At 36.2% G+C, this 14430-nt stretch overlaps 2 protein-coding genes across 4 annotated transcripts in view; one reads left to right on the top strand and one right to left on the bottom strand.

The window, feature by feature from the left end:
* The window catches only part of LOC114577732 (uncharacterized), a 444442-nt gene that overhangs the window by 403073 nt on the left and 26939 nt on the right, over positions 1 to 14430 (top strand). The gene's annotated exons all lie outside the window — the stretch shown is intronic.
* On the bottom strand, positions 112 to 13836 carry LOC107999422 (tyrosine 3-monooxygenase). 2 transcript variants are annotated; one of them, XM_062077107.1, is made up of 7 exons: positions 13364 to 13835; positions 5865 to 5976; positions 5219 to 5314; positions 5076 to 5129; positions 3063 to 3882; positions 1849 to 2215; positions 112 to 1528 (listed from the first exon to the last, which is right to left on the bottom strand). In XM_062077107.1, exons 1-7 carry the CDS (start codon positions 13430 to 13432, stop codon positions 1364 to 1366), a joined length of 1683 nt encoding a protein of 560 aa, XP_061933091.1. In that variant the 5' UTR covers positions 13433 to 13835; the 3' UTR covers positions 112 to 1363. The 2 variants fall into 2 exon arrangements, with proteins under 2 accessions (XP_061933091.1, XP_061933092.1); XM_062077108.1 differs by lacking the exons at positions 5076 to 5129; positions 5219 to 5314 and having other exon boundaries at positions 13364 to 13836.

The raw sequence follows: 14430 nt of genomic DNA, 5'->3' as shown, positions 1-14430 counted from the left end.
TTAAGCTCGATACTTTTTGAAATCGTTATTATATACGTGATAATTTTTACGAGCAAAAATTCAAATCTGATTTAGTAAGGAAGAAAGAAAATCTTAAACAAAAGAAAAGGATTTATAAGATTTATATCTTAGACTTTTATTATGCTCAGAATACTTTACAATATAATACAAAGGAAATTTCTAACGCGCCAATAATTTTCTACAGCAAGCGCGGAGGAGGTGTGCTCATCGAGCGCGGGAAAAAAGTATTTGGTACGAGTTATTGGGAAAATTGTGCAAGGTGCGCAAGCAATTACTCGGCACTACACTCTACGTTGGTGCGTCTCTAATGCAACATTGATCCATGACTTCGTCATCGAACTTGTGTTCGTGTGTATATGTGTGTGTGTATGTGTATGTAACTACATATCTCCTCGAGATACGAATGCGTTCTTCGTTCCTAAAATTTTGAATAGAAAAAAAAAAAATAAAAAAATAAAAAACATCCAATGTAACAATGATTCAACAATATCTTTCATATGTAATAATTTCACGTATACATCGATGAAACGAACGAACGAGCATGTATCTCAAGATTGATAACGTGTTCGTTAATAATTAAAATAAAGAACCTACGTTGCTTTATAATACTAACCGTCAACGCTCAATTGGACCGAGCGAAGACGACACCGTCGCGACGCTATCTAAGAAAAATTCAAACGCGACTACTTGTAATATTCTACAATTAATATAGATAGTAATATGTAATACATAATAGAATACAATAGGGAACAAAATAACCGAATACGTACGTATGCATGGAACGTTCAAAGCGGATTCGGCTCGGTTTTCACGAGACACGAACATCCACCAATAATACTATTCTTTTTTTCTGTTTTTTGCAAGAATATCACTATCAATAAATAATAGAGAGAGACAAAGGGTCGACTAATCGAAGACATGTATCACACGGAGAATAATACGAGTGAATCCGCGTTTTGAACGTAGTAATCTGGATACGCGTAGTATGGGCGACTTTATACACAGAGTGAGAACGATCGAATGTGAACGATGATACGGATGATACTTGACGAGATTTCGACGTGTTTTTTCGAAAAAAAAAGGAGAAAAAGAAGGAAGCAAGAAATACAAATTATTAATACTTATTTACACTCGGCTTGATATGATTCTTGACAGGAGGGAAAGAGTCAAGATTCGCGACGCAAATGAGCAAACTTGTTATTGAACAAAGAGGATATATATATCGCGATTTCCCTGCGAACACATTTTCAAGAGCATACGTCGAAGATCGGCAAACTTTAGGAAGCTCGATGATACGTGAAATCGTATCGTGTCATCACGGAGGCTGGACAACCTCTTGTTTTTACGCGAACGATGTCTTCAGCTTGTTGACAGCGTTCGTGAGATGCGTCATTTCGGTGTTCACTTGAGCCATCAGATTATCCAACCTGTCCACGCTGTCCAGTATCTCAACGCGCTGCGTGTACGGATCGTACCTAACCTCAAAAGGCCGGCTCATGGTGGACACCTGCAACACAAAGAACACAAAAGTTAAAAGTTAAGATCGTTTCAATTTGATTGATTTATTCTTTCAACTAGTATACTCATTTTACACTGATCTACATATTCTAGAATAAAATATCTAAATTAATATTCGGCAAAAAGAAAAATCATTCTAATTTCTACGTAAAATACTTCTTTCTAAAATATATTATTAAATAAATTATACAATATTAATATTTTCATCAAATGTAACCATTAAAGAAACGGTAAAAAAAAAACTCCTGGTCGACCAATATGGCGATAGTGCCAGGCATCGAAGTCTCCAAGCAATCGATCGACACTTACCCAACGGCGGAATTTCTCTTTGGCATCCTCGAAGCTATCCGCCACGAAGTAGATCGGTTGGTAATCTTGATCCTGGTACTTCTGAACGGCGGTGGATTTTGGCTCGAAAGGTCGATGCTCGCATTTGCCGCTCGTGAGCGCGTGAAGAAGCTCCCCATAGGCGGACAAAAGGCCGGCACCGTAGGCTTTCACATCCGGCCCCTCTTTGCAGAGGCCGAATTCGACGGTGAACCAGTAAATCGTGGACAATTTCTCGATTTCCTCGTCGGAGGCGCCGAGCGAAGCGAGCCCGATTTCCTGGGAGAATTGGGCGAAGCTTGGATCGGCCAACAGCGGCATGTGTCCCAAGAGCTCGTGGATGCAATCTCTGCGAATCGGGCAGGATAAAAATAAAAAATAAGTCGATAAAGTCTTTTCCATTGATAACATTACTCTCATTTTATATATATAAGTAAAAGAAAACTAATTGAAAGAACAAAGAACAAGAGAGTGGATTTCAGAAATAGCGAAGCTTTCATCTCTCGGCTAATTACGAAGAGTAATTTCATTATCTAAAATTTCACGTTGAAATAGAGTCGATATATAATATGTACAAGTTGTATACGAATATTTCGTACATTGAAAATGTTCCATCATTTGAAAGGTGTAAATTAGCGGGGAGAGGAAAACGTTTTTCACGAAAAATTTGGAAATGTAAAGTAAGGAAATCTATAATAATAATTTTGAGGGGGCGTGATATATTCCTTCGCGAGATACACTACGTTCGAAAATTTTGACGAGCACGAGAGTTATTTCGATAGAGAAAATAGTGTTCGTAACTGTGAAACTGAGTTATCAACGCCATCGTGTCGTTAAAAGCCAATTAGAGCTCCATTACGAGCTTAGAGAGGCACGGTAATTCCATTATTATCGTTCTCTGTGTAACAGGCAGCTCGCTCTCATCATAACGCGGTATCGATTCCTCCTCCTATTATATACCTTCGTGCGAAAAGATGTGAAAGAAAAATTATATGAGAAAAAATCCATTTTTATAAATTAACAATTACGAGTGATAATTATGATTAAACTGTAATCGCAACACCAAATTTAATTCCAATAAAATTCTAATGAACATGACGAGTGACAACGATCCGATATATTTAAATATTCCCCAAAATGAAGAGAGTAACAAGAAGGGGTTCTTAAAGCACGAAGAAAGAAGAAACAAAACTCACGGTTCGGGAGTATGATACGGGCTCTTGATGTGACGAATGTACTGAGTGCTCTGGAACACTCTGAACGCTAGGCTCGACAAGAAGTCCCTGGACGTGAGCAATCCGGCCGCAGGTCTCAAGGTGAATCCTGTGTTCTTCTTCAAGAACTCGCTCACTTCCTGCAGCTGAGGTATACGGTGAGGCTCGAATATCTTCTCCTCCTGCATCTTCTTAAAATTTCTTCTATATTCCGCGCAAGCGTGTTTCGGTACCAGATCAACAAGCGTGTTGAACACCCGGGTCCAAGTTTCGGTCTCCGTCTCTGTGTACGGGACGGTGGGTATCGCGTCACCGTACTTGTACGCGAATGCAATTTCAGCGATGAACTTTCTACGGGCACGGTACTCCTTATCAGCGAATCCAGGATGATTCATGTCGAGGTCAGGCTCGAATTTGGTCATCAGGTGGTTGCAATTGTCGAGGTCGGACGCGTGCCTCGGGAACCATGGATCCTTGATGCTGACAGAGTTGTCCGCGAGCAGGGTGACGCCGTCCAGGGCGGAACTCTGGCGGAGATTCCTGATCAGTTGGAGCAAATATTGCCTCGTCATGTCGACCTTGACGAGCACGTCGAACTGGAGGCCCTCCTTCTTGGACGGCCGAGATTCGACGTGGGTCACCGTCCCTTTGAAGTTCTCGATCGTCTTCAAGATCCTCGCGAGTGAACCGATCCCCTCTCTCAGACGCAGGACGAGCGCAGCTTTTTGCACCGTGTTCTCGCTCTCCGGGCATTCCGCTATTGTCTTGGCCAACACCACTTCCTCCTCGGTCAGTCCAGCGTCTGAATGAATGGAAATGACAAGATCGATCATTTTTATTGCGCGCATTAATTATTTTTTTGAAAAATGTCGCCCTATATGGCTGGCTCGAGATTTAAGATTCGTTAAAAAAAAAAAATTCTAAAAGTTAAAAGGATAAATCGAAGAGTGGATAAATACTCGTTAATCTATTTTACAATTCATCTTTCTTCCTCGCTTGTCCTTGTTTCCAACAGATAACGGAGGAATTCTCTTAAGAGGACGACACGAAAATTGATTTGGCCACCGTTAAATTATCAAATTTGACGCCACTTTCCTCTCAAATTTCAACGCGATGCCTCGAAAGGTTAAGTGATTTTCCATGGCTGGTAATAATCGAGCAATTCAAAGTCCATTTCCGCGGTGTGCCCACTTTTATACGGGGCGTCGTTGCACACTGGAGGGAGGAAGTAGGGACAGAGTAAAGTACCTCTTATTGTCGCCCACGGACTTGCCCCGTCCCAGTGGCAAAGATCGAGACGGCAGAGAAAGAAATACATTTATCGCGTGGAGGCGTTTTCAGAAAGGGCTAATACGATTCTAAATGCACAAAGCGGATTCGAAAAAGTAACGGGGTGAGGGTGAGGGTGAGGAGGAGAGAAGGGTAACTCCGGAGAAATGGCCAGAGAAAAGGCGGAAAGAGTGAGTCATTCGTGTGATTCGGCCAAGTGTCTGTGAAAACTCTTTGTTCCACCATCTTTGTTCAGGTGTATGCCATCCTGGGATAGAAAATAGATTTTATCTCCGTTTAATTTATGCATTTTTTTCACTGATTGAACGCGTATTTATATCGAGAATTTTCTTGATCTTTTCTATTAAAATTTTATCGAATTTTAATATTGTTAACAAGTGACGCAGAGAATTTAATATCGAATATTTTTATATCCTTATTCTTAATTCGTAGATTATATTAGTTTTGGATGAGATTTTTCGAGCCATTTTTTGAAAATTTCATCACTGAAACTTCTATGATTGTCATTAATCCTAATATAATTTTGCAGTGCAAATATAACTTTTTCTCTATATTACCATTCTCTCTATATAATTATTTTATAATCATGCTTCGAATTTGCAGAATGATATAAAATTTATTAGAATTTACAATTTCAATTTTATTAAAAAAAAAGAATAATTGGAATAATAAAATAATTAAATGTTATTACATGAATATATTTACCATTGTTGTAATCTTCATCTGGTTTGACCACGTCACCGTCTTCCGCTTTAATCTCTGCAAGTCAAACACAATTGCGTGCTCATGCCAAATGCAATATCTAACATGCTTGTATAACCATTCAAAGATTTTAGATAAATACAAACCTCCATTCTTGGCGATGCAAGCCAACGTTTCCAACTGTTCATCATCGCTCGACGAAGCATAACGTTCCGTGTCATGTGGACAGATAGTTTCTTCGCCTATCGAGGTTAATAGCAAATGAATTTATCATGCAACATCGATATTATTATTGCATAACTCGTTGAAATTGAGGTTTGCATTCACTCGTTAAAAAAAAGTCCTCGTATATTCCACAAGAAGAGACCGCTATATATATAAAATTCTCTAATTTTGCAAAAATCAATTAATTGTAAGAAAGTTTCAGAAAGTATTGTATACTTGGATAGAATAGAATATATGAATAATAATTTAATAATTTATAAAATATTTCTGTAAAATAATTTACAATTTTTATTTACAAATATTCATTCTGTAATTATTATTATCATAAATTCCTATATTAATACATAAATATCACGATTATAAAATATACAAAGACTTTTGCAAATAATTATAAATCAATAAGATTTGTTATCCACTGTCGCCACTAAAGATATTCGATACGATCGTGCAACACGAGCAATACAATCAAACTTACGACATAGAAAGATTCAAAGGGATACACCTATTTTAATTTATGATAAAAATTTATCATAGCTCCGCATGCAATGTAAAAATATGCCAACTTACCATTCGCCCGTTGACGTGCTTCTTCCAAAACGCTCTGCTTCGTTTGCTTGACGACCAAAGTTTCAAACCGAGCATCGTCCACGAGAGATCGTCGTCTTGCCGGATATCCATTCTAAAAAAATTCCGTTATTCCAAAATTTAATGAATAATAATTTAACGGTTAACAATCGTACAAATTAAATCATCAAACGACAGGATATTCTTCTATTGTTCAACGAAGTACTTAACTTCTTCTTAACGAAAAATAAAAGTTTCTACCTAATTCTCAAAGGTTGGACAAGAGTTTGGGATAAAGAAGCGGAAATTAGGGTTGAAGGCAGGTATCCGGCTGTCGTTGAAGGGTCGGAAATTAGGGGATCCCGACACAAAGGACATTAAGCACAAAGAAGTACTTGCATCGATGATTTTCCGTGTGATTTGATTTCTTGCATCGTCGTGAATGTAAAAAAGGTAAAGAAGAGAAGAAATATTCGCTGTTAGTTATTAAAAATGAAGAAAGATTGGGAAATCATTATTTTCAATAAGTTAATTTACATTTATAATTTTAATACTTTTAAGTTCTATATCATTTTTAAATTATAGATATAGAATATTCAAATGAAAAATTCAAAAAACGTTTTGCACAATTCAAAAGTGATTATTCGATGATTATTTTGATTAAAAATCAAAAGAATCACGGAGTGCATAATCATAACGCACGGTTATAGAATATCGATAATTAGAGGCTCGTTAGAAATTCTTGGACGCGGCAGAGGCCGATGCAAGAGTGGAGAGGCATCATTCAAATTCAGAACGACCGCTTTTCATGAATGGCGCACGCAAGGTGGCCACCCAGTTCCATTTTCCAAGCGTGCAAAGCGGTTGGCACGGTTTAGAGAAAACGTGTAGTAATCCCTTAACAACGCATCGCGCGAACTGGGCCAAGTACTTCGACGATGGATAAATGACCGATGACTCTATAGGATCTCTAGTGCGTCACCAGATGCATCTAATCGATCTAAAATATATTATCTCTCGTTCAGAGTAAAGAAAGAAAAAAAGTAGCCAATCTTCTGGCCGATTCGATCCTTTGGAGTTGAAGTCTTTCCTATCCAGTACCACCTGGTTAATTAACTCGATCGTGAGTCATGTACACGCGCGTACAGCTAGAAGGCTCGATTTATAATGGATTGTTCTTTGTTTCACGCGATAAGAATAACGTTTTGTGGCACGAGTTCGTGTAAAGAATGAATCGTAATTGAGTGATAAATTTACATTTGTGCCTCACGCGTTGAAAGTAATTTGCGTTCAAAAGAGATTCTAATTCGATTGGTACTACTTTTAATAATTTACTCTTTGTTTCATGTACTTAAAATATTTTTTACCGAAAGAAGAAGAAAGAGAAGAAAGAAATAATGATTTGAAAATGAAAATAATAATGATCGAAGATTGGTTATCATTTGTCAGGAGAATTCATTCAATGAATATATTAGAAATGATTAATATAATTATTTATTAAATAAATTGCTCGATAAGTATCAATTATATAAATTTCTTTTTTCTTTTATAAATCGATAAATTTCTTAATTTTAATCACATATCAAGCGAAATGAACGCTTGAATTTCGCGATTGATTGAGATATTTGCATGGAATTGGATATTTTTTTATCGATCAAGCTGGATAATGATGCGTGACAAACGTATTCAAGGTCGATCATTATTTCGCCATTAAAATTATAGCCGCACAGCGCTATTAGTTTAGTGACGTAACAGTTGGTATGCATCACAGAAATGCAACTACCGGTTAAACAAACGAAACGAGTTTCCCTCAACAAACTTCAAATTTCATTCGATAAAATCTTCGTAAAATCTTTTCACAATTAGAAGAAATTAGTTATAATTTTGGAAAGAGATTATTCTTCGGTATTTAGTGACAATTATTCTCAAATAAAAATTTAATGATATGTAATTTTTTCGAAATATTCAACATAATTGTAATTAATCTTAAAATAATGATATATACAATTTTTCCAATGCTTAATCACTCAAGATTTAAACAGAAAATTTTCACAATTTCTTCCGAAAAATTCAACTATCATTTTTAAAATTAAAAAAATTTTCGGAATTCTCAGAATAATCCTAATAATTTCATTTAAAATAATATATCAATCAAAATTAAAATTTAAAGAATATGAAATGAAAGAGATGACAAATCTGATCTTCCTAAATTTAAATTTCTATAAAACACGAATATTCCAATTCTTCAAAATTTTTTAATTCTTTATAATCTATAACGATAACAATTAACAATTACTCCCCTGTTTAATTCCATTCATAAGCATCCGTCGTTCGAAACCGAAAACAGAGAAGAAGAAGAAGAAGAAGAAAAAAATACTGGAAAAATAGTAGCAATCATTACGTGATCAATATGCATAATGCATCTGGTTCATTAATACGATTTTTCTTTTCAGATTCAGAGAAATTTTAAATAAGCAAAAAGGCCATTTAAATAGAACAATTAGCATAGTGGATAGACGAGCCAAACCCGATTATTGCCGCATACGTATGCAAATTCGGAACGCGTCGCGATTGACCGTGTCGGTGTCGTCGATTAGAGGCGTTGTCAACCGTGTGGCGAGCCTCCAAAGGCGAATAACGGAGATTAGAGCAGCGTTCAGGGACTCAACGAGCAACCATCGGGCTTACAATCACTTCACGTTCTCATATTTATAAGATATTCATATAATTATCATGCGGGATCCGAGGTCGGCCGATTTTGCAACGCGATACAATTACGCGATCCTTTTTGCCGCGTGACAAAGGCCAGCCTCTCGTTCGAGGGTGTTCGCCGTTGATTACGATATTTTTTTAACGAATCGTGACTATTGGGTAATAAATGTGACTCGATTAATTGGAACGAAGAGATTCGAGAGATCTGGATAGAATTTATTATTATTTTCTTTTTGAATAACTTCTTAACACTAGAATAGTAGATTCATTTTCATCTCTGAATTTTATCTCGAAGGATAATTTGATACGTAAGCAAAGGTATTTTGTATATAAAAGATACGTTGTTATATATTCAATATGTTTGGATGGATTTTGATAGAGGCAACAGAAACGTAAGAGTTGATATGGAAAAAACGTAGATTGAATCTATATAACGTAAATTGATTTATTAACTTAATAAACTTCTAGCATATTTTAAATTTATGCCACGAGTATATTAACATCCAGTATATTTCCGCGATAAAAGGATAATTTTATAGAAACAAGAAACATATATTTCAATCACTTTCTGCTCGTTCATTAAAATATTCGAACTTCTTAATCAATCGTTATGCAAATTGGAGGAGTCCATAAACTATAAAACGATCGTTGAAATACCGGCGGAACGAATCTGTCACAATATAGATTTCATTGATTTCATTGAAACCCGACGAGACGTTAATGATATTCAAATAGGATGGATTTCCACTTCTATTGGAAATTAATTAATCTAAACACACATGGGCGCGACTAGGTAAACCGTAGGAATTTTTTAAACAATATTATAAGAGGGATCGTGTGTTTACACAAGCAAGATAAACGAACGAGGAATGGGAAGGGATAGATAACGATGACAATTGGCGACACTCGATGAAATAAACATTGCGAATGCGTAATGAGAAACGTCGAGAAATGTCGGGTGATTTTTCATCCCCCTCGTTGAAGAATGGCGCGAACACGATCGATAGGGATCGAACGTGCGAGCGTATAGCGGATTCTGGATCCGATCTCTATCTAGATCCGGCGTGTGCACGAGTTCCGTTCGAGTGAGTCAGACTTATCAACGTCGTTCTTTCCCACTCTCGCTTAACACATAGCGCATACGTAAGTACGCTCACTTAAACGACATTTCATTGTGCATTAATGGGCGCAATTCGCAAGTGAATTCTTTTTTTTTTTCAAAAGAAGTTTGTCGAATTTCAACAACGATTTGACGATTGTTATTAAATATATAATATGTGTAATTAATGGTTGATCGATGATTAAGAGAAGCATGATCAGTTTGATAATAATTTAGCTGGTACTTTGTGAAAAATGTATTTATGTAGATTTAAACACGTTATTACAGTTTGTTTTTAATTGATTTGTATTTCTAACATTTTATCTGAAAATCTACGTGCTATTTATTGCGCTTATTATTGCACGTGAGAATAATCTCTCGATAGTAACAACACGTTATGTAAAAGAATGTAAAAGAAGAATATTTTTATTAATGAATATATTAGTCGAGAATATTTAAATTTCGTTTCGTTTTTCAAGAATTTAAAAATTTAATATTTTTAATTAATTATCTCAAGAAATAAATCAATTTTAATATTATTATTCTCAAAAAGTGACATTTCTTTTTTTTTTTGAAATGTTTTAAGCTATCGTCACTTCTTTAAAAAGCTTTATTTATCTTTCTTTGTCTGCACATTTTAATTATAACATGTATAATGGACATACACACATATAGGTATATATAGTAATCATTCATTGTGTGATTACAAATGATATAATTACTTGATTCACAATTGTGATTACTATAATTATTTTCAATTATAATAATCATCAAAACGTGATTATTTATTTAACTCGTGATATCATGATTTCCAAAATTTCATCAGATATGCCTGCTCATTGCTGTTTTGCCTAATTGAATATATACACGTACGATACAGGTTTAATTTACGGAGAAAGTAAAGGATTAATGGCCACGGGTCAAGTGTGAATCAATTTGCTTCTCAGCCGGTGAAATGAGTAAGTGAGAAATTTCACGTCCTTGACTAAAGATCATTTTTTTTTTTTACTTTCGATAAAAGTTGGACGATTTAATGAATTGCATATCTAATGTCGATTGAAAAAGAAAAAATGTTTTTTAAAAATATGTTTTTCGAGTAAAATGATTCGTAGTATTTTCTCAAATTTATTATAATATTTTTTTTCATTCGTCAAGATTTCTAACGTTTTTCGCATTAATAAAATTCATAAAAATTTATAAAATATCAACATGAGCGAAGAAATGAAAAATTCTTGTATTAATGAATTTCACGTGTTACACTTTTATCTATTTTACTGTTACGCGTATTTTATGAATATTTTAAACACAAAATTAACAAGATAAGATTATATATTTTTGGAATAATCAATTTCTATAATATTATATAGTATAATATTCTATCTCAACAACAATTAAAATTCTCTTTTACAGCACACGAAATGGCAATTTCATTTTATTGCACTTAAAAAAAAGAAATCACACACATTGTACGATTACAACACACACATATATATAAATAATGAAGAAAACGATTGCATAAGTAGAACGCAACGACAGTGCGTGCGACTAATAAATCTGAATCTACGATGATGATGCTGGATATGAACGAATAAAAAAAAAACTAACCAGACCTTGCGCCAGGATGCCAATTAATCTTCAGTCGCCGTGCGATTTGAAAAAGAGAAAAGAGGAAAAGAAAAAAAAAATGGAAAGAGAGAAAAAGGAAAAAATGCACGCGAGAAAACGCGCGTGTAGGAAATATACGTCCTTGGCGTTTCTAATTCTCCGAGGACCCGTTTCTTCGTGGCGTACCTCCCTCGTTTATGAATGGAAAAAAAGAAAAATCACGGCCTCGAGAGAGGAGGCTTCGATCGAAAGTTCGTTATTGCGCGATCGTTCGTCGATTTGAAAGCGATTTGGCGCGCGCGATTTTCCAAGCGGGATCGAGCGGGGGAGGGGGAGGGGGGGATTACGGATTCGATAACGAAACGAGAAGCCGCAATTAAGCCGGCCACGCGACATTATTAAACGTTTTTTGATTTTTTTATTGTCGTGAAACGCGCGCGCGATAATCAATGATCAAATGCGGACCTTGGACGCGTGAAACGTATTCGTGTTCCTTTTTCCGCAAAATTGTGTATAAATACCCGTTCCTTCAACGATCGATAGAAAAGTGAAAGATCGAAACCTGTGCGTAACTCTCGTCGATTTGTTATTTTACGCGTCGTTTTCACCTGTTTGCCTCTGTTTGGCTAAGATCGGTTTCCATTCTACGTCGCGTTTTCTCTCCTCTCGTTTTTTATTTTTTCGAATTTGTTTTTTTTTTCTTTTCTTTGATCGTGAGAATAAATGAAGCAATGGAGTAGCTTTAGACGATGTGATTTTTTTTTTTTGTTTTGACGAAGTATGGTGTTTTCATTGAATCGAAAGCACTGGATTTTCATGCTCAAGTTCATCGGTTCATTTAGATGATGTTTTATATTTGTTTTTTACCAATTCGGTAATTTGCAATTTGAATAAATAAAGAATGGAAGTTGAATTTTCATAGAAGAATATAGGATATTCTAATTATGAACTTAATCAAAAAATCTTGTTCGTTTATAAAATCGTTTATATTATCTTTGCGTTTTCGAAAAAAAAATAAATTATTTATACGAACTGAATATTTACAGAATATATATTTTTTTTAATTTGTTGATCGTATCGATCGTATTTTGGAATCCAATTTCGAAATATCAAAATAGCAAGATCATTCGAATGACGAACTCGATCGATACTGTTGTATAAAGCAAGGTTACCGACATTACGTAACCATCATAGTAATTGATCACGTGTACTTTCTCTATACTTTTGGGCATCTTCTTCATTTCCAGTTTGAGAATTTCACTCGAGCGGTCTGTACGAAGGTGAAATAGCGCGTTTGTGTATGTGTGTCCATGCACGTGCTTACACGAGGATCGGTTGTCATTTATTTTTTTTTTTTTTTTAGCCGTTACGAAATATACCGGACGTTTATCAAGAAAGTCACGTAGGCAAAAAAAAAAAAAAAAAAGAAAGAAAAGAAACGAAAGAGAACTCTTCCGTGTATGAAAGTTCCAAAGATATCGATGTGTTCTCCAAGTTTCTAAATAATATATCCCGCTTTAATGGTTAGGAAATAACGAAACAAATTTCTAGATTTGTCGTGATAGATTTTCAAGCTGAGAATCATCGTTCGAAAGTTTCCGTATATGGTGTCAATGATACCGAGAACAGAGAAAGTGAAACGAGATTAAACGGAGAGATGAATGAAGTATAGCGTGACGCGCGAGAATCGTGGCGGTTCAAACGTGCGGCAAAGTTCCCGCGCTTTTCTCGCGACACTCTGACACTCAATATCCAAATATCCAATACTTTCCCCGAAATATAAATATCTACAAAATTCCCTCTTTTGTAATCCATCCTATTTTTCCCCTCCACTTGTTAATATCGCCTGGCCATATTATTAAAAATTCATTAATTGCCAATAACTTTTCCCCCCCGAAATTAATTGACAAGTTACGATATTCATTCGACGAAATATAAGTATAATATAAATAATAATAGTATAATATAAAATATAATATAAATATAATACTTTTCAAAAAATATCCACGTTCAATCGTAATGCATCGTAATACGTCATATACATCGTTTTCTCAACTCCTTCCTTTACACTATTCAAACTACTCACCTCGATGCTGTAAGATTTCTTGATAGCGAACATCTCGCGGTTCTTCTGCGCCGCTGCTACAGCCATCATATTCGCCGTGCTGTTCTTCCCAACCGAAAAACTCTTCGAGCCCCCAAGAAAAAAAGAGATCGGCTGATTTTTTCTTTGCAAACGCCCTGAGCTTTTTCACTGCCGAGTCTGTCGAGGGAACTCGATGGATCACCAATCAAGAGGCAACGACGATCTCTTTCTCTTTTCTCCTCAACTTCACACTTCGATTTCTTTTTCTCTCTTTCTCTCTCTCTTTCTCTCTTTCTCTTTCCTCGTTCCTCGAGAGTTCGTCTTACGCTCTTGCTCTCCCTTCGAGACCTCGATCCGGCTCGACGACGGCAACGACAACAACAACGGCGAGGACGACGATACGACGACAGTACGACGGATTCCTCTCGGTAAGTCCGCTTTGGATGAAGCGTACGAGCGAATGCGCCTACGGGGCGGATTGCCGCCGCATATAAACGTTGCCTCCCTTCACCGCCGGCTAATGCCGGGGTCAGGGGTGCCCCCACCCCACCCCCGTTTCGGGTGGTCCATCGGCTGCAACCACCACCAGCTCCTCCGCCGCCGCCACCACCACCACCGCCACCGTCGTCCTCGCCTGTTCGAGCATCGTCGTTCTTCCACCGATCGCGCAGACCTCCTTTCCGAACACCACGAGGTATTTCCACGATTTCCTTGTCCTCTTCTCCTCGTCGTCCATAGCGTGAGGAAATTTTCTCGTGTAAATTTATTATTTTATTTTATTTTATTTTTTTTTCGTAACGAACGAAGATTTTCCACCCTTTGAGTGTTCGAGTGAAATTGTACTTTTTTTTTGTAAATGGATTTTTTTTGGATATTTGAATTTTTCACAAATTCGCGAAGATTGTCGAATTCTTGGTATTCAAATTAAAAATTCGGTCAGTGAGTGATGTGATAATTGGTTTTGAATCTTTTTTTTTTTGATTTTCGAATATTTGGAAAGACTCGATCTTGAAAATTTGGATTCCTGATTGAAGTGGACATAAACGACACAATACCCTTCCGTTTCT

The sequence above is a fragment of the Apis cerana genome, linkage group LG7 (assembly GCF_029169275.1).
Source record: "Apis cerana isolate GH-2021 linkage group LG7, AcerK_1.0, whole genome shotgun sequence".
In the NCBI taxonomy this organism is placed as follows: domain Eukaryota; kingdom Metazoa; phylum Arthropoda; class Insecta; order Hymenoptera; family Apidae; genus Apis; species Apis cerana.
This window is presented reverse-complemented; position numbering and strand designations above follow the sequence as displayed.